Raw genomic sequence first — 25836 nt, forward strand, 5'->3', positions numbered from 1 at the left:
TTAAATGAGCTTAGAAAAGTATTATTAATAGTTTCTAATTAAGTATTTCAGTTAGTCATTTCACTATGACAGACACCCTCAACCAAGTATCAAAAATGTTAATTTCAGTTCATGACCAAAAGTACTAATAGGTCATTGATTTCAACTACAAAAAAATAAAAACAAGTACCATGTAATCAGATATCTTACATTTTTTAAACAGAAAAATATAATTAAACTATTAGGATAAATGGAGATGCTTTTATTGACATACTTTTAGCATTTTACAAATCTTCAAAAATGACATAAGGTCACATATTCCACATAAAATCTTTCCCCTTTAATGTCAAGTTTCTATTATTTCTACATGGAACATTTACCAACTTCTTAATTCTCTTCCAAAAAGCATCTCTTTGAATTCTGATTGCTTACCTTCCATAGCTGAGCTCTAGATCTCTGCTTCCTGAACAAGCCAAGACTCAGTTTATGACAAAGTAAACAAGAGCAAGCTATAATAGGGAAACACATTAGCTTAAGCCCTAATAAACATTCTATCCAAGGGGAGAAAACATTTCTAGTAGTTCTTCCTCCATTAATGAGCATCTTTCTCCCTTATTGTAAGTCATAACCAACAAAAAACAAACAAAAACGGGAGTCAAAGATAAAAATACAGCTGAAATGAGTGGCTAAAAAAGCTTCCTATTACTTCATTGTAAATTAAACTTAGAACTGTAGATGTTTAGTTTCCTTCTCCCTCATACTTAGAGTCTAGCCTGCTCAGATGCATCGACCATACAGAGGAGTAGAGAATGTTATCTCCTAAGAATTGAAAGCTCTAAAAATAGAACCAGAAGCCACTGAGCAAAAGCATATTCAATTGCTTCACAGGCCTCATCTAATCTTCCCTTGGGAAGGCATCTCACTCAAGGAATTGAAAGACAGGAGAAAAATACTTCCAAGAGAGAACTTCCTTACTTTACAAGTCAGGTAGATACATGGGGAGAAGAAAATGATGGTTCCTCCTTCAACAAACATAATCTCCAAAAATACATAACAGATTTTTAAGGATGTTTTCTAAACTCTCAAAGAGGAACACCTCATAGAAAACATACCATCTTCTCCTGTTTCACTTCCCACACTAGAGAGAGGCAGGGATTGGGTGAAGAGGTGTTAGACTAACTTGACCTAAAAAGACTAAGCTAAACAAAGAAAACTAAGTCTGCCAATTCCCAAAGTAGACCTGATTGAAAACCAATATTCTATGCAGTCTTTTCATAAGTTATAATAAATAACTCGACCGTGTAAAAGGCAGAGCTCTTTGTAAAGCTGCACAGAAGATAAAGTAGTCCTTAACCATTTTATCTTCCTTTTTAAAACTCTTTCCCTCACCTAGCCTTTTTTCTCAACCTTACTCCCTCCGAAGACCTTCACCTTGCCCTCTATATGTCTAAGGTTCACTTCTTTCTTAGGATTGACCTCTAAACTTCCATTCCCCACAGTCCAACTAAGTATGAATCAGATTATGTGATTAAAGTACTTCCCTTTAATGGGTAAATGTGGTTTAATCCACAGGGTTCAATTCCACAAATATCATTAAGCTCTACTACATACAAGGTACCACGTGTTTAATCAAAGTACCTATTCTTCTTACAAGAAAACTAGTTAACTCAAATCAATCTTGTAACGGACAGTGTAAAAGAGAAGTACGTTGAGTGCCTGCTTCACTTCACACTCTTCCCATTTCTTCACATCTCAGTGCCCCTTCCCCCTAGCCCATCCTCCAGGAATCAATATTGCTTCCAATAAAAGTCAGAGACTGGGAAGACAACAAGCAATGGCAGAAACAATAAACATTCAAAACCACACATGAGTAGAGGGCCTCCTAGATTTTATGTATTAATCACAAGTACAATAAAAAGCTGCTTAATATATCAATTCAAGAAATCTACAAATCAGCTTTGCTCAGAATCCTGAGTTATTAAATCAATATACTGAGAGTTTTTCCCTTCTCTTATTTCCACACAAGGAAATATCTTTTTAAATATTTAAAAATTTAAATTATTTAAAATATTACTAAGCATCAGTTCAATTTGCCCAACCACATTTAAAGGCTACTAAACTTAACTGCTTTCAATTAGAACTGACATTTTCTCCCCAAGTACTTCTAGTTTTGAAACTGCAAACTTAATTGGCATACTTGCTTTAAAACCTTTTTTAGTTGTACAATTATTAATTTTTACTTATAACAGAGCTCCAAACCTAGAGAGCAGGATACAATAACTGACAGGTTTGGTTTGGTTGAGCCACATGAAGTAATTTTTAACTGTTTCAAGTAGTTGTCAATATTTTTAAAAGTCAGGAGAATGGCAAGCAAAAATCTAGATTTCCTGTGTTCTCTTGAGAAGGTTGAAGACTGGGCCCATATTCATTATTGCACTAATTAAATGAACCTGAGAACTAGATATTCCTCTTACATGAGGCATAAACTCTCTAATGTATTTCACTCATTTTTATTTTCATATGCCTAGTATCTGAAGCATGTAAGTTTGCTGAAAGGTGCATATTTTCCAGATCACTCCAACAAGTCACCTAATGTATCAAATCACAAAGCAGGATATATCGGTTTGCAACTTCATAGTTAATAATAAAAAAAATTTTTTACAAGATTTAGAAGGTTGAGAAAGAAAAAAATTCAGATTGGTAGAAAGGTAACAAAATGTAAGAAGCCCACCTGAAAGTTTTTCTAGGAGTAAAAAGAAAGGTGAAAATTCAAAAACATTGTCAAGACACTGAAAGCTTTCCTGATTGAACCTATGTTACTCCAGTTCCTTGTCACACTCCAAGCTTCAGAACCTCCCTTCCCACTTTCTCTTTATGTATAACAATAGCAGTTATGCCATAAACTCTGAGAAATATTAGAGAAATTTATGAAAACACATATACATCTTCAAAACAATTCTCCTCACACACTTTTTAATAGTCTTTATCCACTATCAAACCCTCTCCCAAATTATTTTTATGGCTTTCTGCCTTGTATTCTAATGACTACAGTCCTCACTTTCAAAGCCTGGGCTTCAGTCCTGGATGGGTTCTCCAGTATAGAAACTTTTTTGGCCCTTACAGTTGCACTCTTTATTATATCTCTTATTCCAATTTCTACAATCTGTTTCATTCAAAATTTATCTATAATCCCCTCTCCAAAAAGTCTTGATCAAATTTGTGTAAGGGGGTGGGGATACCAGTTGTACAAAGAAAATCAATATACTGTTATTTTTCTCTGATATTAATTTAAATAAAAAGCATGAAGGCTCTTAAAGAGTAAAAAATAAATAAACTGTATATGCTAAGTGCATAAAGTGACAAGAGATTGATGCTCTAACCATGACTGGACTAGTGACTTCTCATCACGGACTCAAAGTACTAAGGAGAAAAATTAGCAGGAAATCTGTGCGGCCCAAAGATGGTCACACTGCCCCCATACTAACAAGTTACTACGTGATGTCTAACCTCCCTGCATCCCATTCAAGAGGATAAAGAGTGTCAAGAAACTTATATCTAAAAAAAGAAAAAAAAAGAAACTTGTAACTGAAGAAAAAAAATTAGCAGCTTTTCTGTGCAAATTTTGGGAAAACAACGCTTTAGCGCACGTGATATCGTTACAACATAAAACCACGCAACACCTTATTGGGGTCTCACTCCTCTTCAACCAAAGCTAGTCACTGGGGCCAAATTAGCCCCTATTGTGCTGCGCCCTCCTCAGGATGTCGCGGCGTTAACCCAGAATGACAGAAAGGGGGCGGGGCACAGGGTTCCCCTGCCCTGGGAAAGAGGGTTGAGGGTATCGCCTTCATCTCTGGGGAAAGGCCTCAGAACTTCCAACCCAAAAACAGCACCCCCGAAACCCATGTCCCTTCGCTGCCTCTCCGAACTGGGAGTCAGCGGCCGGAGCCCAGAACCCCACCCACCGTCCCCCAGCAGGATCTAGGACGCCCAGCCCACCGCCACAGCAGTTGAGCTCTCAAGCCCAGATTCGCCCTCCGCCCCCTTCCTCCTTCGCCCCCACCAAGCCCAGGCTCCGGCGCCGCCCCCAGCGAGTTCCCCAACTGAGTCCAGTCACCCTCGAACCTGTAATTCCCTTTGAGTGTCCAGGCACAGGCCAGGGCCAGCGACACCTCGGCTTCCTCCCCAACTAGATTCCTCCAGAGAGGTGTCTGTGGCTGCGGCCGCCCAAGCGGCTGCGGCTACTAAAGCCGCCCCAGCAGGTTTACAGGCCGGCTCCAGGCTGCTTCTCGCGAGATCCCTCAGATCGAAGAGGCGAGATTAGCTGAGTCGTCGCGAGAATGGAGCCTCACCTCCCAGTAGTTGGGCGGGGCGCAGAGGGTGCTGGCGGTTGAGGGAGTGGCAGCCTGGGGTGGGCATTCAGCTTAGGGGCTGGTGCCACAAAATGGGAAGCGCTTGTGTCCACAGACGTCAGCTTGGAATCTACTGCGATCCTCGAGCCTCAGTGGCTGCGAGCTGTCACCTCCAAATCTTTGAATACCACATTTTCCCTTGATTTCTTGTTACCGTTAGAAAAAAGCGGACGTCCCAGAGTTGGAGAAATACCATAAAGACGCTGAGTTTACTCAAGGAAAGCGTTTTCCTCAACTGGGTGAACTCCGAACTCGCTCTGCCGGCTCAGCTGGCGGCTATTAGCCGGTCTGAGTTCAGGAAAAGCGGTTTTCGTCAGAGCCATCCTCTATTTCCTACCGTCCGCAGCTGTTTGTTTTTAAACTGTGGGTAAGCGGGAACCCGTGTACCAGCTGGAACTTGCGCAGCTGGGCCTCTGTGGAACATCGATAGCAACGAGGATGGGATAGTACTCCTTGCGGCAGAAGGTTGCAATCATAGGGTTTCGGTCACTCATCTTTACTGTTAGTCACATGCTGGACTACACAAATGGAAAAAAAGAAAAAAGGTCTCCGATCTTAAAGCTCACGCCCTGGGAGCGAGACCCACCCTGAAACAGATAATCCTGTTGAACTGTGGTAAAGGCCAAGTTATAAGCTGTGACAGGAAGGAACCGACTTGGCCTGCCATGTTGAGGAAATCACCAGGGAATGACATTTGAGCTGAATCTTGAAGGATAGGTAAGAGTTCCCCAGTTTTGAGAAGAGTGGGAGGAGCATTTGTTCCCCAGAGGAAGCGAAGAGGGAGAGGACCGGGTTGAGTAATTTGCTATGAAAACAGATTTTGCGGAAAGAACTTTGTTGAAAATCTGTTAATCACTTTTAGTTGGGAAGAGAAAACTCCGTGACTCCTACATATGATAACCAAAATGTTTTTTCAAACGAGTGTTCATGGAGATGAGCAGTTGACTGTACAGTAGAGAATAGTGAACATCCTCGTCCACATCTCAGGCCACCTACATATGAGAGACCTAAGGGAAACAGGTTACTGTCATAGTTGTGTTAGTCTTCCAGTCATGTCCCACTCTTTGGGACCCCATGAACTGTAAGCCCTCCAGGCTCCTCTGTCCATGGAATTCTCCAGGAAAGAATACTGGAGTGGGTAGCCATTCCCTACTCCAGGGGATCTTCCCAACCCAGGGATGGAACCCTGGTCTCCTGCATTGCAGGCAGATTCTTTACCATCTGAGCCACCAGGGAAACAGGTTATTGTCACAGTACACCAAATTATCATTGCCACATTTTGCTCATGTGGAAGTCTTTGAAGATTTCTTAGAAAGAAAATCTATAGTTTTGTAATACAGGTATATCTCATGGAGAAACTTCAAGAAAACCCTCAGGCAACAAAACAACCACAAACACCCCCACTGACCTTTATGTATTATCATGGCTTTCTTCTGTAAGACAAGATCAAGAGAAGAAATTCTACAATCCAAGTTAAGGTTCGAGAGATCTGTCAAACAGGAATTATTTCCCTGTATAAAAATAAAAGCTATCATTGCCTAAAGAGGGGCTTCCTTGGTGGCTCAGATGATAATCAATCTGCCTGCAGTGTAGGAGACCTGGGTTAGATCCTTGGGTCGGATCCCTGGGTCAGGAAGATACCCTGGAGAACAAAATGGCTGCCCACTCCAATATTCTTGCCTGTAGAATTTCATGGACATAGGAGCCCAACAGGCTTACAGTTCATGGGGTCACAAAGAGTCGGACATGACTAAACAGTTTTCACTTTTTATTTCCTAAAGAGAGACCCTGATATTCTACTATAGTATTTCTGCCAATCTCCCTTTAGACATTATTTTCATATTATCCAACCTTCCAGGTGGCACAGCAGGTTAAAGAATTTGCCTGCCAATGCAGGAGACACAGGTTGGATCCCTGGGTGGGGAAGATAGCCTGGAGAAGGAAATGGCAACCCACTCCAATATTCTTGCCTGGAAAATTTATGGACAGGGGGGCCTAGTGGGCTACAGTCCATGGAGTCACAAAGAGTCAGACACAACTGAGCAACTGAGGACACACACATGTATATATATATTATACATACACTTGACTCACCTTACTCTCCGTACAAATAAACCTAACAATAGGAAAATAAAATGTCATAAACAAATGCTGAATTATTATGTTATACACCTGAAAATAATGTAAATTTTACCTCAATTTCTTTAATTAAAAATTTTTGAAAAAGTACTTCAAACTCTTGTGTGTGCCAGTCAGGTGCTCTACTTAGCATAATTCACACAGTTCTTGAGGGTCCCTTTGACAGCAAGGAGATCAACCCAGTCAATCCTAAAGGATATCAACCCTGAATACTTATGGGAAGGACTGATGCTGAAGCTGAAGCTCCAATACTTTGGCCACCTGATGCAAAGAGCTGACTCATTGGAAAAGAACCTGATGCTAGGAAAGATTGAAGGCAGAAGAGGGTGACAGAGGATGAGATGGTTGGATGGCATCACCACTTCAGTGAACATGAACCTGGGCAAACTTCAGGAGATGGTGAGGGACTGGGAGGCCTGGCTTCCACGGGGTCACAGAGTCAGACACGACTTAGTGACTGAACAACAATAACAATTTCAAGTTCTAGGAATTTTCCAGGGAACATTGGAATAATTAGTGAAAGATTTCAGATGAAGTATGGAACTTTTATTCCATTTTAGAATCAGGTCAAGTCATTTTACCTTTGAGGGACCTACAGTTCATTTTATTCTGTTATTTTTTTAAAAGAAAAGAAAATCTAATAAAGCTATCACTGTCATTTTTTTTAAAAAAGCAACTTTTCATATATTAATTTGGGGGCATAGTAGCAGCTTTATACCTAGTAGATAATGCTATTGATCAAAAACTTTTGTACAATAGTTTATAAATGCTAGCTGACTGAATGAGCTAAGGTTCAGACCCTTAATACAAGTCTTCTTTCTGCGATATCAATCTATGTATGAAAGAGGTCAAAACAGAAATAGAGAAGTTTCATAGACAAACAATGAACAGACAAGTTTTTTCAGTTGTCTATATCATTGTACCTCATAGCATGCTAACACAAGGTTGTTTCCAAGGCAGATAAGGTAGACCTCTGGTTGAATATTTGTTCAAAGAAGGAATGATAAGCCACATACCCAGAATCCTATTTAACTTTAAAGCCTCGGATTTCTTTGTACTATTTAAGCACTGTCACCTAACGTCAGGAACAGGAAAATCATACACACAAAAAAATCTATCTCTATTCAGCAAATATATTTATTGATCAAGACCGTGTGTAAGAATGTAAGGGGAGATAACAGACATTATCAATATACAGGTTCTACTGGGGAATAAATGAGATATATAATTAAATAACAAAAGGAAAACAAGTTGGGTCATACAGAGATAGAGAAATTGGACTATGGGAGGTCAGAAATAGGAAAAATGACTTCCAACTGAAAATATGAAGAAGGTGCAGAAAAGGGGAGGAAAAGAATGTTTGTCTTAGAGGTTGTAAAGAATAGATAGGAGTCTGGCTTGAAGCTATGTTAGGAAAGGGCATTCCTATGCAAAGATCGACAAAGGCATATAAATAGCTAAACTCAATATTTTGTAGGGTGTTCAGTCGCATGCATGCTTTAGCCATATCCGACTCTTTGTGATCCAAGGACCACAGCCCACCAGGCTCTTCTGTCCATGGGATTTCCCAGGCAAGAATACTGAAGTGGATTGCCACGCCCTCCTCCAGGGGATCTTCCCCACTCGGGGATCAAACCCTCATCTCCTGCATTGCAGGCAGATTCTTTACTGCCAAGCAATCAAGCCATCAGGGAAGCCCTTATGTAGGGAGAACAGTAGCAATTAAAAAGAATATGAAGATTGAAATTGGGACAAAAAGACCTTGAAATGTTAGATTAAAAGTAAGAGTTTGTTAACTTTTTCTGTAACTTGTTAGCTGGTGATAGAGTGAAATCTCAGATCTTTCACAGTTTTTGACAAATGCTTTCAGGCTTTCTTTGTGGAAACTGACAAGCTGATCCAAAAATTTATGTATAAATGTTAAAGTTCTAGAATAGCCAAAAAAATTATGAAAAAGTACAAAGCTGAAGAACTTAACACTTAAAGATTTCAAAACTTACTACAATGCTTTAGGAATCAAGACAGTGTGATATTCAACATTGTAAATCAACTGAACTACAATAAAGAAAAAAAATTTTTAAGACGTGGTATTGGCAATGAGCTAACCAAATACATCAATGGAATAGAACTGAGAGTCCAAAAATGAACCCTTACATTTATGGTTGGTTGATTTTCAGCAAATGCGCCAAGACCATTCACTTCAATGAGGAAAAGATAGTCTTTTTAAAATCATGGTGTTTGATACCAGGACAGTTAGATATCTGTATTAAAAAAGAGCTTAAAAAAAAAAAAGCTAAAAGAAACAAAAACTTAGATCCTTATCTCAAAAAGAAATTAACTTTAAATGGAACATAGACCTAAATATAAAAACTAAAACTATAAATTTGCTATAAGAAATTAGAGGGAAAATCTTGATGAATTTGGGTTTAGGCAAAGAATTCCTAGATATGATACCAAAATCACAAAGCATAAAAGAAAAAATTGAAACTGGGGTTCACTAAAATAGAATTTGTTTTAGTTTATGCTTCTAAAGACAGTATTAAGAGGATGAAAAGACAAACCATAGACTGAGAGAAAATGTTTGCAAATCATACAAAGGATGTGCACTTATAATATATATAGAACTCTTACAACTCACTAATAAATAAGACCACCCAATTTAAAAATGGCAAAGACTTGCAAAGACATTTATATGCAGACATACAAATAGCTAATTAGCGCAGGAAAGGGTGCTAAATGTCAGTAGTCATTAAGTAAATGTAAATCAAAACCACAATGAAATATACTACATCCCCACTGATAATAACATATCAGACACAAGGGTAGATGAAAATAGGGAGAAGAGTCCTTATACAGTGCTGGTATGAACATAATTATATTACAGCCACCTTGCAAAAATTTTGGTAGATTTTTAAGTTAAATATAGACTTAACCATACTATACAGAATACTATACTATACTATACAGAATATACCATACTATACAGAATACCATACTATACCCAGTCAGAGACTTCAAAGAAGCTGTCTCACCCTTCTTTACAATATTAGGTATGGTTCCATGACTATATTATAATCAGTGAAATATGAAGAGATGATGTCAGCTTCCCAGGCTTGACCAGTAAAAACTTCCCACATGGCATTCCTACCTTTTTCACTTCCACTTATCTGGATAGGTGACCGTTAGGGCTACCATGGTAGAAGCTGAGTTCCTAGCTATCCTATTGAATTGTTCACTGGCCTAGTAGTATAACATTCCAGTAATATGTGAATAAGAAATAAACTTCTATTTAATTTAGGTGGGTATATATTTGGGATCTATTAAAGCAATTTGCTCACCCTAACCAATTCAACCAATTCAGAGATGAGTACCTTTAAATGTATAAAAAGGTGACTGGTAAAAACCTAACAATAGGGAGCCAGGGCTTAGCCATAATAGATAGTGAGAAAATAGACACCACAGGCTAGAAAAATAGAACCTTTGCTATGCAAGAGCATAAATACGAAAAATATTTATTAGACCATCCAACCTAACCAAGGGATATTGCTTTTCTATAAAGAAGAGCAAAAGAATAGTGATAAGGTGAGGATGAAGGGAATGTGATCAAGGAAGGGCTTACAAGGAATTTCTGAGGTAGTAACGATATTCTCTTTCATGATCTAAATAGTAAATGTTTTTTTCCTTAAAAATCTATATATATATGCACAATAAATTTTGTACATACAACAAATTTTACTATTTTTAAAAGTAAAAACACATCAATATAAAGTAGATTTTATTATAGGCATGCAAAAATATTTATTACATTAATGGACTAAAGGTGAAAAGTTACATATTTTTTGAGAAACAGCATTTTATAAGATTCTTTTATAACTTCAAAAGAACCCTAGAAAACTAGTTACATAAGGGAATATCATCAATATTTAAAGGCCATCATCTTGTTGAGAAATTATATGTATACTCCTATTAAGGTCCAGAATATGATAAGGAAGCCCATTCATTCATTAACACGGTATTGAAGTACTAGATAATACTATTTAAAAAAGAAAAAGAGGTGTAATCACAGGGAGAAAAGAGAGAAAACTATCATTTTTTGAGATTATATGATCATCCACATAGAATCCAAATGTAAATAAGATATTAGAATTAATAAGATAGTAGAGCAAGTTTCTTGGTAATAAAAGAAAATTAGAAAAATGAATAATGTTTTTCTATACCAAAATTAACCAATTAGAAAATATAATAAACATTTAGATACCTTTCACATTAACCATATAGAGTTTAGCAATTAACAAAGGATACATAAGATTTTTCTACAAAAAAATGTTTAAACTCTATTTAGAAGGCATTAAATTCTTGCCTGGGAAATCCCATGGACAGAGGAGCCTGGGGGGCTACAGTCCATGGAATTACAGAGTTGGACACAACTTAGCAACTAAACTACCACCACTACCAAAGTAGATTAGAATGAGTGAAAAGGTTTACTATGTTGATGAATAGGACAATATAATAAGGTGACAATTCTTCTTAAAATTAACATTTAATTTTAATACAATCCAGATAAAACTGCAGCTGGATTTTTTAGAAGAGAACTCAAACTCAGTGTAAATATTGAATGGTAAAATAGAGGTTTATAAAGAAGGATATGTGTGTGTGTGTGTGTGTACATAAAGTATGCAAGAACAGGCAAATACATCAATACATACATAGAATTCAAAAACAAACCTATGTTGGACTTTCCTGCTGGTCTGGTTGTTAAGAACGCACCTGCCAATGCAGGGAACATGGATTCCATCACTGGTCAGGGAAGATTCCACATGCCACTGGGCAGCCGAGCCTGTGCACCACAGCTACTGAACCCGCATGTCGTCGAGCTCATGTTCCACAACAAGAGAAGCCCGTGCAACTAAAGAAAGCCCACGTGCAGCAACGAAGACCCAGCGCAGCTATAAATGAATAAATGCATATATCTTTAATAAATAAATAAATAAACCTCTGTTAGCAAAGTCAACAATATGGTAGAATAGAAAGTCCTAGCCCTTGGTTCCTCACAGAAGCACTGATTTACCAGTAATGTATGGAGCAAAGTATCTTTATGAGAAGTCTAGGATCCAGGTAAGAAGTTGCAGTACCCTGGCTATAGTTGCTCAGTTGTGTCCAACTCTTTACTACCCTATGGACTGCAGCCTGCCAGGCTCCTCTGTCCACAGGGATTCTCCAGGCAAGAATGCTGGTGTGGGTTGCCATACCTTCCTCCAGGGTATCTTCCCAACCCAGGGATCAAACCAGGTCTCCCGCACTGCAGGCAGATTCTTTTCCAGCTGAGCCACCAAGGAAGCCCTCAGTACCCAAGAGAAGCACAAAATCAATAACGGCTGTATTGAAATGTGGCCATGGCAGAAAAAAAACAAAAAAGACAAGATCCCTGTTTGACATTCCACAAACAGAACTTACGCCTCACCTGCCTTAGGCACTTGGAGAGGGGGAATCAGGACATCCTGTCCTCTTGACTCCAGTGTCTGGACATCTCCAGGATCCAGAGGATCCAGACCAGTATGGCCTTGAGGAAACTGATGACTGAGATTAAAGGGGTGATGCCTGTGCTGAGATTCTATGTGAAAATGACTCTAAATCTGGCTATACACAATAACTTCCTCTTATTCTTTTAATGACCTGCAGAGCATTGAAGGAGGTAGTTTCAGACAAGACCACTAGCGGATGCCAAAACATGTATCTCTGCTGCTTGTGTCCTGGGGTGGTTCTGCTTCACTTCTGGCTGCCATTATTAGGAGGTGGAAGTTGAGTAAACGCTGAAATTGGCTGTGGATGTTTACATGGAATCTGCATATCATGAAGGACCTTTCCTGGTATCATCAGGTCTGGGATTCTGGGTTGTGAGCCCCAGGCAGAGACATTGAGTCACTGCCAGTACAGAAACCAGGACTATTCTCCATGTGAGCTCAAACTTAAAGATGAGGATTTTTCTGGACTGGAACCTGAAAGCCATTGTATTCTTCAATGCCTCTGATGGTTCTCATTTATACGTCTTCACAAATATATCTTACCTTGGAGCCTCCTGTGCCCACCTTTTTCCCCTGGGATCCCAAGAGAGGGAGAAAACATGTAACCTGTGAAGATTTGTGCCAACAAAGCTACAAATGTTAAAATTTGGCCATTGTCCTTTCAAAGAAATATGTGATCTCTTATCCCAAAAGAAAAGCGTATAGCATGAAACTAATGGATCATATGCCCCCAAGCTCTTTTGATATTACTATGAATTTATATGATTGAGAAAATTATCTTTTTTTTTTAAACAGAAAATGAAGCCTTAGGATAAGAATTGCAAAAACAAAACAATTGATTTTAAAACCTAACTTAATTCTAAATACTGGGCTTTGCTTGGGATGAAGTTGAACTAAACCCAAGAGACTCATAGTTTAAGGTGTTGACCTAAAATAAATAAACTGTTAGTCATTTCTCCAGCAAAAAAAAATGAAAAAAGAATTACAGTTCAGGATCTGCAACCATGGCGAGCAACATGTAAGTCTCCACACAGCAAGGGAAGAAGAACCCTTTCATAGAACGGGAACGGAATTTGGGAGAGCTATAATAAACAATCCAGGACTTTTCATTGGCCAAGTTATTGGCAGGAAAGAAAAGATCTGCCAGTTGGGCCCTGCTTTGGAAGCAGGGCGTTAGAGCTCCCCCTTCTGGTCTCCTGATGATTTGACGTTTCTGTTTTGTTATTATTATTTTTTTTTTTACATTTCCTCTTTTAATCTTGATCTCTCTGAAAGAATCACTGATCAAGGGTCAGGTTTTCTGATTTTATCAGCTCCCTGTCCCTCAATGTCAGGAAAGACTTTTCCTGAGTGTAGTGTCTCACCTCAGAAAAAGTACATAAATTGGAAACCTATTGAAGTCACATTTGAGTAATAAGGAGTGTAAGTGACAGAGCTCTCAGGCACTTTTTCTCTGAAGTTTATATATTATCAAGATATTAGGCATTGGAGATCACCTGAAACATTATGTCATCATCAAGTTTGGCAGACAGACTTCCAACAGGCATGGTCCAAATAGCTTTGGAAAACTATCTCATCAAAAGTTGTCTGCTTCGATTCCAGGAATCTTTACTTTCAGATCACTAGATAATGTGCAGGTCCAGTCAGTGCTTTCTTTAGATGTGTCACATGAATCTCCAAGTCTTTTCCCTGGAGTTTGACAGCACAAAAATTGGTTTGCAGTGTCTGATGGGGGCCTTTCCAGCAAGGTTAAAGAGAGTCTTCATGGAGGTGCCTTTTCCAATAGACAAAATCTCCAGTTGGCAAAGTGTGATGCTTAAGGTCTTCCTCTTCCAGGAATGCGTGGTGAAAAGAATGCTCTGTGATTATTGGTAATAGAAGCAACTAGATCTTTGCAATATTGGAGTATCTTTCCTTTCATCAGTGGTGGGTCAAAAGAGGCAGGAGCCAAATGCATTGGGCATCCTGTGACTGTCCCAAAGGGTGAGATTTGATGCGTTCCAAAAAGGCTGGATCTGAGATTTAGAAGGACCACCAGCAATGCTTTTGGTCAAGGTATTTGGAGGACCTCTACAAATTTTGTCAGTTGAATTGGGAGTGAGGGTGGCATATGGAATCTTAGTTCCCCAACCTTGGTTTAAACTCATCCCCCCTGCAGTCTGGAATCTTAACCACTGGACTACCAGAGAAGTTCCTGTCAATTGAATCTTAATAACACTGTGTACATTAAACCAAATGAGAGGATTGTGCACAGTGAAAGTGTTACAAAACCAGCCAAACAGAGCAGACTGGTAAAAGTACCTGATCAATAAAATGGGTTCCTTGATTACTATGAAGTTCAAGAGCAGTTCCCCAGGTAGGGATAATCCTATCCAAAAAGACTTTAGCCAAAAGGACAGAACAGGCAGTAGTTCATCAGTCCAGTGTGAAAAACATATAGACCATGACTAAAACATGTATATCCATGAGGTGGAGGAAGCTCCACCTCATTAAATCCATTAAATTAAATCCAATTGGCAAGAACTCAAATGGTCCATTAGACAGTTTAAAATGTCTAGGAGCTACAAACAGACTTTCCTGGGTTGCATTTAGAGCAAGTGGGACAAGTAGGGTAGGGACTTTTTTGTGGCTTTGTTAATGTTTCTTCACCAATACTGACACATGAATGCTATCATTTTGCAAATAGACCAATCGTTTAATGCATGTATAGTGGTTAGCAATCAGAATTTTAGAGTTTCTGGAAGGACTAGGATGTTATTTGGTTCAAATCAGAAATTTCTCTTTTTTTCAAACCAAAAACTGTGTATTTTCAATCTTGTTTTTTCTTTTCTGAGGCCAACTATTGGGCTTCTCTAGTCAGTTGCCTAAGTTATCATTTGGGGAAATATCCCTCTGGATCGTGACAGAGATTTGATTGCTCTTGGTTCCTTTAAGAGCAGCATTTCTTATGGAAATGTCAGCAAAGTGATTTTCCTTAGCTTCCAGAGAGTCAAGTTTAGAATGCCCTGGAATCTTAATAGTAGCTAAAGTGGCAGGTAAAAGTATTACATCCAACAATTCCTGAACAAAGGGACCATTTAACATTTCATATCTACTGGAAGTACGGAAGCCATGTCGCTTCCAAAACATTCCAAAGCTGTGAGCTATTCTGAGAGCATATCTGTTATCAGTATAAATATTAGAAGTTTTGCCCTTGACTAAAGCACAAGCCTGTGTAACAGTGTATAATTCATGCTGTTGGGCCAAAGTAGTCGTAGGTCTAGATATTGCCTCATCAGTATCAAATGGAGTTGCAATAGACTATGCAGCACAATATTTGCCACTGTCATCTTTTGAATAAGAACCACCAGTGAACCATGGGAAACCAGTGTTACACAGAGGAATTGCCTATAGATTGTCACCAGGAGTCAGGAGGTGACCCATCAGTGTTAAGCATCATGAGGGATGTCATTGGTGATGGAGAGAAGAGTACCAGGATTAAAGGTTGTTGTTGTTCAGTAGCTAAGTCATGTTCTACTCTTTGTGACCCCATTGATTGTAGCCCACCAGACTCCTCTATCCATGGAATTTTCCAGGCAAGAATACTGGAGTGGGCTACATTTCCTGCTCCAGGGAATCTTCCTGACCCAGGAATCAAACTTGCATCTCTTGTGTCTCCTGCATTGGCAGGCAGATTCTATAAACAATAAATGCTGGAGAGAGTGTGGAGAAAAGGAAACTAGGACATGAAAGCAACCTAGATGTCCATCAACAGATGAATGGATAAAGAAATTGTAGATAAAGATATATATATTCCATCTATAATGGAATATTACTCAACCATAAAAAGGAACACATTTGAGTCCATTCTGATGAGGTAGATGAAACTAGAGCCCATTATACAGAGTAAAGCAAGTCAGAAACAGAAAGACAAATATTGTATATTAATGCATATATGTGGAATCTAGAAAGATGGTACTGATGAACCTATTTTCAGGGCAACAATGGAGATGCAGACATAGAGAACAGACTTGTGGACACAAAGGGGAAGGAGAGGGTGGGATGAATGGAGAGATTTTTTTTGATGATGACCATTCTGACCAGTGTGAGGTGATGTCTCATTGTAGTTTTGATTTGCATTTCTCTAATAATGAGCGATGTTGAGCATCTTTTCATGTGTTTATTACCATCTGTATGTCTTCTTTGGAGAAATGTCTGTTTAGGTCTTCTGGCAGGTGAATTCTTTACCATTACACCACCTGGGAAGCCCAACTAAATAGCAAACCTGGGTTTGGGCAAACTGCATTCTTTCCTTGACAACTGTATGTCCCTTTAAAGGTAAAAGCTTTAGCGTCTTTCTGTGAAGAGGCTTGAGAAGAAGAGCAAAGAGATTTCATTCACATGTTACAACAAAATAGAACTTCTAGGGAAATTTTTATCACCTGGATAAGTCTTCAAGATTTGTGAGAAATAAATAAGTCCTAAGACATTATTGTCCACGTGAATTGTTTTTCTTTTCAAGTGAAGTAAAGAAGGTATTGACTAGTTCTATCAGCTGAACTACTAAAGAATGTAGTGAATAAATCAATTACAGTAAAGAAACCACTTCCATTGGGAATGGATATTAGTAGTGTATGAGGTTTAGGAACAGAACGGTATTGGGATAACAAAGTTGTTTATTAGCCAAAGGTCCTGGATAAGCACCCACCCTGTAAAAGATATCAAAGTGAAGTGAAAGTCCCTCAATCGTGTCCAACTCTTTGTCACCCCATGGACTCTACAGTCCATGGAATTCTCCAGGCCAGAATACTTGGAGTGGGTAGCCTTTCCCTTCACCTGCTTTGCAGGTGGATTCTTTACCAGCTGAGCCACAAGGAAAGTCCAAGAAAATGGGAGTGGGTAGCCTATCTCTTCTCCAGTGGGTCTTCCCAACCCAGGAATTGAACCGGGGTCTCCTGCATTGAAGGCGATTCTTTACCAACTGAGCTATCAAGGGGTTATTTAATTCACCTGGTTGGTTACTTTAATGACAACTGTCAAGTTCTAGAACTGTTTATCCTTTATCCTTCTGGAAGAAAGAAATTCCAGCATGATACTTCTCTAAGAAATCTAAGCCTGATATGTGAATGGGGTTGAGGCAATAAGAAGAAAAGGGAGCATACCTGTCAAAGGGCCAAGCAAAAGGAAACAGGTTCGGAGACAGACATCTCTTGAGGCTGAATAGTGATCCCCCTATTTGAACTGATTTAGTACTTTGAGGCAGGTGCTGTTTTATACTAGTGAAGTTGAGCAGCAGAGAGTGTGGTGGTTCTTGTGTCAGTTAGGACTGGAAGAAATTAATACCCAGTCCAGAGAAACATTTCTCCAAGCAGATTAAGATGAAGATTTGGGGAAAGCTCCTGTCGTTTCTCAGAACGCCACCATCAGGGACTGGGGGGATGCTGGAAAGGCATTTTAGAAGACCGGAGATGCCTGAAGCACTTGAATGTACGGTGCTGTCGTTCAGTTGCTGTTATGTCTGACTCTTTATTGACCCCATGGACTTAGCCCATCAGGTTCCTCTGTCAGTGGGATTTTCCAGGCAAGAATACTGCAGCGGGCGACCATTTCCTTCTCCAGGGAATCTTCCCGATTCAGGGATCAAAACCACATCTCCTGCATCTCTCTGCATTGCAGGTGGATTCTTTACTACTGAGCCACCTGGAAAGCCTACCTGAAGGCATAACAATCTCTTTGCCAGTGTCCTAGTTCTTTGCAATAATGGGAACTAGAAGGGTTTTGTTTATGGGGTCTTTGTTTGCTGGATTTGAAGATTAATAATCTTAATTTTGCTTTGTTTTAAGCTTTTTTGGTCATTCCACATGGCTTGTAGTATTTTAGTTCCCTTGCTAGGGATTTAACCCAGGCCATAGCAGTGAAAGCTCTGAGTCTTAAACACTGGACTACCAGGGAATTCCCTAGTGGTATTTCTTTTAGGTGAATCATCTACAGTGCCAGAGAGCAAGTTTATCAGATTAAGTCTGGAGCGGACATAGCTTCCCATTCCATCCTGATCCTTTATACTAGATGGGAAAGATTCTAGTTCAACTCCTGTATAAACATGGAGTTAAAGCTACCCAAGTGGAGTATGGAATAAACATCTGAAGGAAGACCAGAATTTCCTTTAAAGTAATTTGAAGTCAATTGTAATAGTCATGAACAGATTCATCAGATATTTTGTGCAAACCTAAACTTTGCTGCTATCAACAGGCTTTGGAAAAGCCCTAGGAATTGCTCCATGAAGTTACTCAGCAACTGTCCAAGCCTGATCTTATGATAAATTAGCAGCTGGTCTTCCAGTTGCAATTCTAGAGACCTTTCAGGATATTTCCAATTAGGAATTTTCTTTCTTTCTTTCTTTTTTTTAAACAAATACCTTTATTTTTCAGGAGTCTGAGTAGCCGTCTGCTTTACATGACTTGTTTCTTGGGGCTCAATTCCAAGGGCAGATAGCCCAAATAGCCTTAGATGCACTCTCCTACCCACCACAGCCTTGACTTCCTAAGGTTGCTAATCTGGATTCTCATTCCTCTTTCTCAGCCGCTCCTCCTCCTCTTCCTTCTCCTTTTCCAATTAGCAATTTTCATGCCGTGCTGAGTGGGCCTGGCCTTTACCAGCAAGCATATGAACTATGTCAGAGAAACAAGACTGACAAGTTTGAAAAACTATATTAAATTCCTCAGCAAATCTGTGAAGATCTTCAGTTACTTTGGGAAAATCTTTGACTATGGCTTGCAATTCATCTTTAGTCCAGGGAGTATAAGACATTCAGGGTTTAGCCTTCGGGTCCTCAGAAGGCTTAATTTTAAGGGGACAGGTTCTGGTAAGTTCATAGGAAAAGGAAATGGGGAGTGTTTTAAAGAAATAGGACAGTTCAGCGAGAGAATTAATACAGGGGAGCTAAGGGTGTAGAGAAGGTGTGGGTAGTACAGAAGGGAAGATGTAGCCTGATCATAAGGAGCCAAGGGAGAGGAGCATGAGGTTTCTGAAGTCCCCTCATCTTTCCTTAGTTGCTTGTTTGCTTCAGTTTATCTTAAAATCCTACTTTGTAAAGAGGCAATTTTAGGGTGCTGGTGATATTTGGAGGCCTCAAAATACCAATCAAAATAGGCAATTCATTCAATTTTGGAAATCTTAGAGCTATGGTAATCCAAATTGATTTTAAGAAGATTGAGTTTGGAGATTTCAAAAGTTCCCCATAATGACCATTGATATTCTAAATTGTCCTTGGTTAAGTCAGTTCAATTTATTAAAAATGCATGTGAGGAAGGACAAATGAACAGTTATATTCTTTTAAATACAAAAATTCTATTCTATTGCAATTTGACCTCCAGACTAGGGATATGATCAGTATCCCTAGTTTTGGGTATAGGGCTTTGGGTATAGGCAAGTGCTTTTGCCATGTTTCTGACCACTTTCTGCCTCTGCTTGCTGAGCATTTCAATTCCTTTCCTGAAGTGAAGAGGACAGTAGTATCAAGCTAGTAATGATTCAGGGATCTGGTACTTTGATAATATTAAAAGGATAATTTCAAAATATCATAACATGAAACATATGGTTAAAAAACATTTTGTGTTGTTCTTCTTAGTCATGATCAATTTTAACATATTGGTGTTACTCATAACCAAAAGATATTTTTACAAGTGAAAAATACTTAACTTCATTTATTTGGAATCAGCAGAAATAGAATTATTAAAAGAGCTCTTAGATTAATAAAGTAGAATCAAAATAATCAATTAAAATTGTAGGTATCACAGCTAGCAATAGATTACACATAAATGTTGGTCATAGAAATATTGGCACTTAATAGAATGTGAACACATTAGCAGCATGTAATATTGTTGCCCTATGCTGTCTATAACAGTGCTCTGATCATATCTGATCTTTTTTCACTGGGGTTTAGCTTTAATTAATACATCCACATCAGCTTTGTCTGCTTCTCCAAGACTTTTTTGGTGGCTCTCAACCAGGACATTGTCTTCCTTTTTTCGAGGTCTCTGGGAACTACCCTCTCTGTAAGCTATAGAAGCTCCAAGGGCAACAAAGTTGTGCACATCCTGTAGCTTTTTCCGTAGCCATTCCACTCTTTCCATGGAGCTCAGATGTTTGCCCAGGTTATGCATAAACTGTATTTCACTCACAGCTCTCTTCCTGGAGGGAACAGAATCAGAGAGGATCACTCCATTAATTCCCCTCTTCCAAATCATAAAGCCAACCTTAAAAATCTAATTCCCCTGGCCTCACCATGCAGAATAGGCTATAGTACTTACTTAACAGACTTCCCATCTGATCTTGCAAGAAAACAGATGGCAAACATGACAATCATTACCTTAACCATGTCTTTTGCAGACATCATATTAACTAAAAAAGAAAAAGCAAAATGGAGGTATTTAAAAATACTTTTTACATTCCAAACTGTACAATTAAATTTATAGTAGTTTATATTTATAACCATACAAGTTTGCACAGAGTGTGACAGTGACTAATTGGATTTTTCTTTGTGAGAGACTTTTGGAATCAGTCTCTTTATTTTACAGTTTATATATATTACATATACACATAATTAGTATATATTGTATATATACAATAATTAGTATATAGTAAGTATAACCCAATTGGCTTAGAAATGAGACAGATTAGTTTTACTTTCTTATCTTTTTGAGAGTTCTTGTGCAAGTTATATGAATTTTAAGCTATGTGAAGAATCAGAAAATTCACTGTTTAGAATTTCCTCCCACATTTCGTGTTAATTATGATTAAATGCTTCTAGTTTGCTTGAAAAGGGCTACTTCTCTTAATTAGGTAAATTGTCAACAGTGTCTGTTTACTTAGCAAATTTCTTTTTCATAAGTAAAACTTCCTTTCAATGTCATGATAACTACAAAAGCCAAATTAATAGGTTCTGATTTAGAGATTTTTACTAACTTAACACTGAGTTCTAGCATTAAAAAGAATGTGTCAAAGCATTTAAGCATCATCTAATTAATTACTTGTTATACAAATTTAGAGCTTTGAGTCCATGTAAAATGCTTGTCTGTATCTTATCTTTTCAGTTCATTTTATTAACAATTTTGTTTGAGTATAATGTTTAGAATTTTGCTCTTTTGCTTTTAAGCTTTTTATCTCAAAATAGAAAAGTCTTACCTTGGTCTGCATTTCAACAATTGCAAAAGCCTTCATGATAGAAGTGCCTTTTCTTAATATTTAATTTTCTCCATTTTAGCATACACATAGGGTGGCTGTGGGAAACTGCATCATTTAGAAGTAGCATAAGGGACATTATAACCTACTATATTTGTTTTCACTGTGCAATATAAGCTATTGAAGGAGCACCAAATGGATATTCTTCATTTTTGGTTTATGTGAGGAACAATCACTGTAGCCAGAGGACAGGAGTTTGTCCCAGCTCTGTCACATACACCTAGTGAGAACCTCTGCCTTTCTTCCCTGTTCTTAATAGAGAGGTGAGATTCTTACAAGAAGGTCATTAGAAAGGTGTAAAACATCCTTAAAATTCATGTACAGTTTTCACATAGAAAACTAGAAAATGTTTTATGTAAAGGGACCAAATATTCAGCAGTAAAACAGTTTCTCCAGCTATAGTACACAGATTGAGCTCTCTGTGAGGATATTATGTGGGAAAAAAAATGAAATTTTAACTCAGAGACATAAATTTACATTGATTATTTAAATCAGAATTATTCATTTCTCACTAGGCTGCTTTATTTCAAAATTTTAACAAGATATCATTAAAGCACATCATGCCAAATTTTAATTATTTCCATGTAATTGCAGATGAGTTTAAAAAAAGCAAGGCCTCTCAAAATACTTTAATCACAAAAATAAGTGTTCCAACAATATTTTAGTAGCATAAATTTATTTTTTATCGTGGCATTTTAATATTAAATATAATTCAAACCCTCCCTTAACATTTTACCTTGAATAAACAGCATGACATTAGTAGGAAATATGGTACACATTAAATGACTACTTGATTGTAAGAAAAGAACTCATAGAAACTTAAAAGAGAAAATAAAGTTTACTCACCACACGTCTTAGGACAGGATCTTCTTTCAGACGTATTAGCAGCTGATGCTTTTTCCAAGTTGAGTAAACCTGAGAAAGCTGATGAATTGAGTTGTATGTAGACGCTTCAATGTGACTTTTATATATGTAAGTCTTCCGCACACTGTGAAGCTTTTTTATTGTTACAGATGACGTCACTCCCAACTCTGAATTTTAACTATAGGATCAGAGAGCAGCACACACACTCCCATGGGGTGGTGCTTATTCTTCTTAAATTTTAGATAATTGGATATTAAAAGGAAAACAGTGTGGGCTGGGAAAAGTGTTTATGCAAAGATTTCTAACAAATAGTGAATTGTAATTCTGATTGGATTAATGAATCTATATTCCAAAAAGGAATATATATTTATAAATATTATATATATATATATATATATATACACATATTCCTTTAGGAATTCTAAAAGAACTCAACCTTGAATATTCATTGGAAGGACTGATGCTGATGCTGAATCTCCAATACTTTTGCCACCTGATTCAAAGAGCCGACTCATTGGAAGGACCCTGATGCTGGGAAAGATAAAGAGCAAAAGGAGAAGGAAGTGGCAGAGAATAAGATGGTTAGATAGCATCACAGACTCAATGGACATGAATCTGAGGAAACTCTGGGAGACAGTGAAAGAGAGGGGAGCCTGGTGTGCTGCAGTCCATGGGGTTGTAAAGAGTTAGACATGAATTAGCAACAAAATTTAAAATAAAGTCCAATTTCAAAAAGTTATGGTTAAGTCATCATCTTATTGCAGGCTTCCCTCGTAGCTCAGTCAGTAAAGAATCTGCCTGCAATGCAGGAGATCTGGGTTTGATTCCTGGGTCAGGAACATCCCCTGGAGAAGGAAATGGCAACCCACTCCAGTATTCTTGCCTAGAGAATCCCATGAACAGAGGAGCCTGGCAAGTTACAGTCCATGGGGTCACAAGAGTCAGACACAACTTAGCAACTAAACCACCACCACACCATCTTATTGTATTTGAAAGTGAAATTGAAAATAAATATATTTCTTACAGCCATAACATTGGCACAATTATTATGAGGATTATAATGAATCATATTACGTTATGCTTACTTTATAAGCCATATTGGACCAATCTATATCATTCCTGATCTTGTTTCAAAAAAGTATGTATAGTGCTTTTCTTAAAGGAAGTGTTAAAAATATTTTGAGAATATGCTCTCAGTACATAATTTTAAAGGCTTCAAAAGTAAAACTATTTTAAAATTCATTTACCTTATATTTTTATCCCTTTTAATTTTAGTTTTCAATAAAAAAACACTTGAAAAGCAGTAACTGTATGCCAGACCCACTGCAGTATTCTTGCTTGGGAAATCCAATGGACAGAGGAGCCTGGCAGGATACAGTACATGGAATGGCAAGCAATCGGACATAACTGTGCAACTAAGCAACAATAACCGTATGCCAGACTTCCGTATATTATCCAGCTAAATCTTCATACCAATCCTTTAAAGTAAATACTATGATTAGCTCCATATTCACTTGAGGAAGCTACTGGGGTTGGAGAGTGGAGAAGATGGAATTCAACCAAGTCTTTATGACTCCAGAGCTATTTTGATTCTTACTACCTCAGTTTCCCCTTAAAAATGTAACCCAAATTGCGAGCGTAACACTGCATATATACACTGCCATGTAGAATAGCTAGCTAGTGGGAAGCGGCTATGTGGCACAGGGAGTTCAGCTCAGGTCTGGGATAACCTAGAGGGGCAGGATGGGGCGGGTGGCTCAAGAGGGAGGAGATATATGTAAACTTATAGCTGATTATTGTTGTACAGCAGAAACTAACGCAACAGTGTAAAGCAACTACCTTCCAATTAAAAATAAGATATTAAGAAATTATATATACCTTCTTTGAACCCCAGTCTTCTTCACTCTAATTTGCCCAGCCCTTTGCAGCCTCTTTGCACAGGAATTGGGTCTTGTTTCTCATGTTCCCCACCTGGTGATGGAGGACCTGCTCTAAAACCTATGGAAGCAAGATGCTGCCACCTGTCTAATTTCAAATACTGCTACAGCCTGGTCCCCATCTATTGGCCAAAACCCCTTGAGTCCCCTTGGTATGTCTAAGGTTCATTAGGCAGCTTGCCTCCCAAAAAAAGCCCCAGAATTGGATCAGTTCTCTCAGCTCTGTGCCTACTCAGGCTTCATGTTATCCTCTTTGCTGCTGACTCTTGCCAAGGTTTGACTCTACATCAAGTAAGAGCCAATCCAAATTTAAAATACCTGTACAAAGTCTGCAATGAAAGGTACGTGTTAGTGCTGCCCTGAGAAATCCTCTACACTGGGCACATCTCACTTGAGTTGCTCCAGGCTTCATTTCAGAAGTGTTAGAGACTGACTGTGACATGTCTGGAGAATATGAAGCAGCTTGGTGAAAACGTCGACAAACGTGACATCTCAGAAGGAATTGAATAAAACTGGGAAGGACTTGGAAAGGTGATAAAGCTGTTTTTAACTCTTGGGTTTCCATAAGGAAGAAGGAATATTTTCTGTGGTTTAAGAAGGAAGGACTGAGTCCAATGGCTAAAGACTACAGGAAGGCAAATTTGAGCTCAATGTGGATATTATAACTGTTAAAATAAAGAATCAATACCTTCCTAATGAGTTCCCAGTCACTGGAAGTATTCAAATAAAAGCTCAATAAGCATTTATCAGAGATACCGTAGAGATTCATACAGAGCAGAAAGTTGAACTAGATAGCCAAGATGTCCTTTTTGACTGAAAAAAAAAAAACAGCTATTGTTTTGACCCTCTAAAAGTCTTCTGATGTAAAGTCTAAACCTGATGTTTGTGTATAATTTTTTATTATACTCTTGCTAAGAAGGAGAATTGGGAAAACAAATGATTTCATAAACATGTTTTTTCATTATTATTATAAAGCCATGTTTAACATTGTAATTTGGATATTTTTTCTGCTTCTTTGGGCGAGATTGATATAATTGACAACTTTCGGGAATATTGAAAACAGTGCTTTCACTGTCTTCCTCTTATTACAATTATTTAAGAATAGATTGCTATATTGAAGACAATCACATTATTAAACTAGTTTTACAGGAAAATAAAGAAAACAGACAAGGTTTATTCATTCAAAAAGTGCATTGAGTATCTGCTAGATATCTGCCACAGACTGTGTTAGTCATTACATGATTGAAACACGATCCCTGCCCTGAAATTTGACACATAAATTAGAATATAATATAATAGGCATTGTAGTAGTGATATTAACAGAGGCTTATAAAAAGCACAGAGGAAGAAGTGACTAATTTCCTGGAGCTGTTGGCAGCTGTTTTACTGAAAAGCTAAAGTATTCTCAAGGAGGAACATGAATTTTCCATCACAGAAGGTGAGAAAAGAAAAAAAGGAATAGCATGTGCAAAGACATGGAAGCCATGAAGACTGAATATGTGCAAATGGGAGAAGAGAGGACACAGCAATGGCCCTTTAAAAAAGTGAGTATGGTACAAATTGTGGAAGGCTTTTGTGTGATGTGCCTAGGGGTTTATTTTGTATTCACGTCTAAACTCATGTGTCCAGCTCTTTGCCACCCAACGACTGTAGCCCTCCAGGCTCCTCTGTCCATGGGGTTTCCCAAGCAAGAATACTGGAGTGGGTCTGGCATACAGTTACTGCCTGTAAAGTACAACTTTGACCTTCCCACAAAGAAGAGAT

At 38.3% G+C, this 25836-nt stretch overlaps 2 protein-coding genes across 6 annotated transcripts in view; both read right to left on the reverse strand.

Annotated features, from left to right (window-relative positions):
- Positions 1-4300, reverse strand: part of BTBD10 (BTB domain containing 10) — a 69909-nt gene extending 65609 nt beyond the window's left edge. For 4 of the 5 annotated variants that reach the window (XM_020873061.2, XM_070473399.1, XM_020873059.2 and 1 more), the window contains exon 1: positions 4105-4300. The gene's annotated coding sequence lies outside the window, so the exon portion shown is untranslated. The remainder of the gene's footprint in view (positions 1-4104) is intronic. The other variant, XM_020873062.2, reaches the window with a different exon arrangement.
- Positions 4301-19721: 15421 nt separating this feature from the next.
- On the reverse strand, positions 19722-22347 carry PTH (parathyroid hormone). The gene is given in 4 exon segments (XM_020873034.2): positions 19722-20221; positions 20341-20431; positions 22259-22305; positions 22307-22347. Coding segments are annotated over 4 exon segments (441 nt in total). The 3' UTR covers positions 19722-19959.
- Positions 22348-25836: the final 3489 nt, after the last annotated feature.

This window comes from Odocoileus virginianus, chromosome 10, assembly GCF_023699985.2.
Source record: "Odocoileus virginianus isolate 20LAN1187 ecotype Illinois chromosome 10, Ovbor_1.2, whole genome shotgun sequence".
Taxonomy (NCBI): domain Eukaryota; kingdom Metazoa; phylum Chordata; class Mammalia; order Artiodactyla; family Cervidae; genus Odocoileus; species Odocoileus virginianus.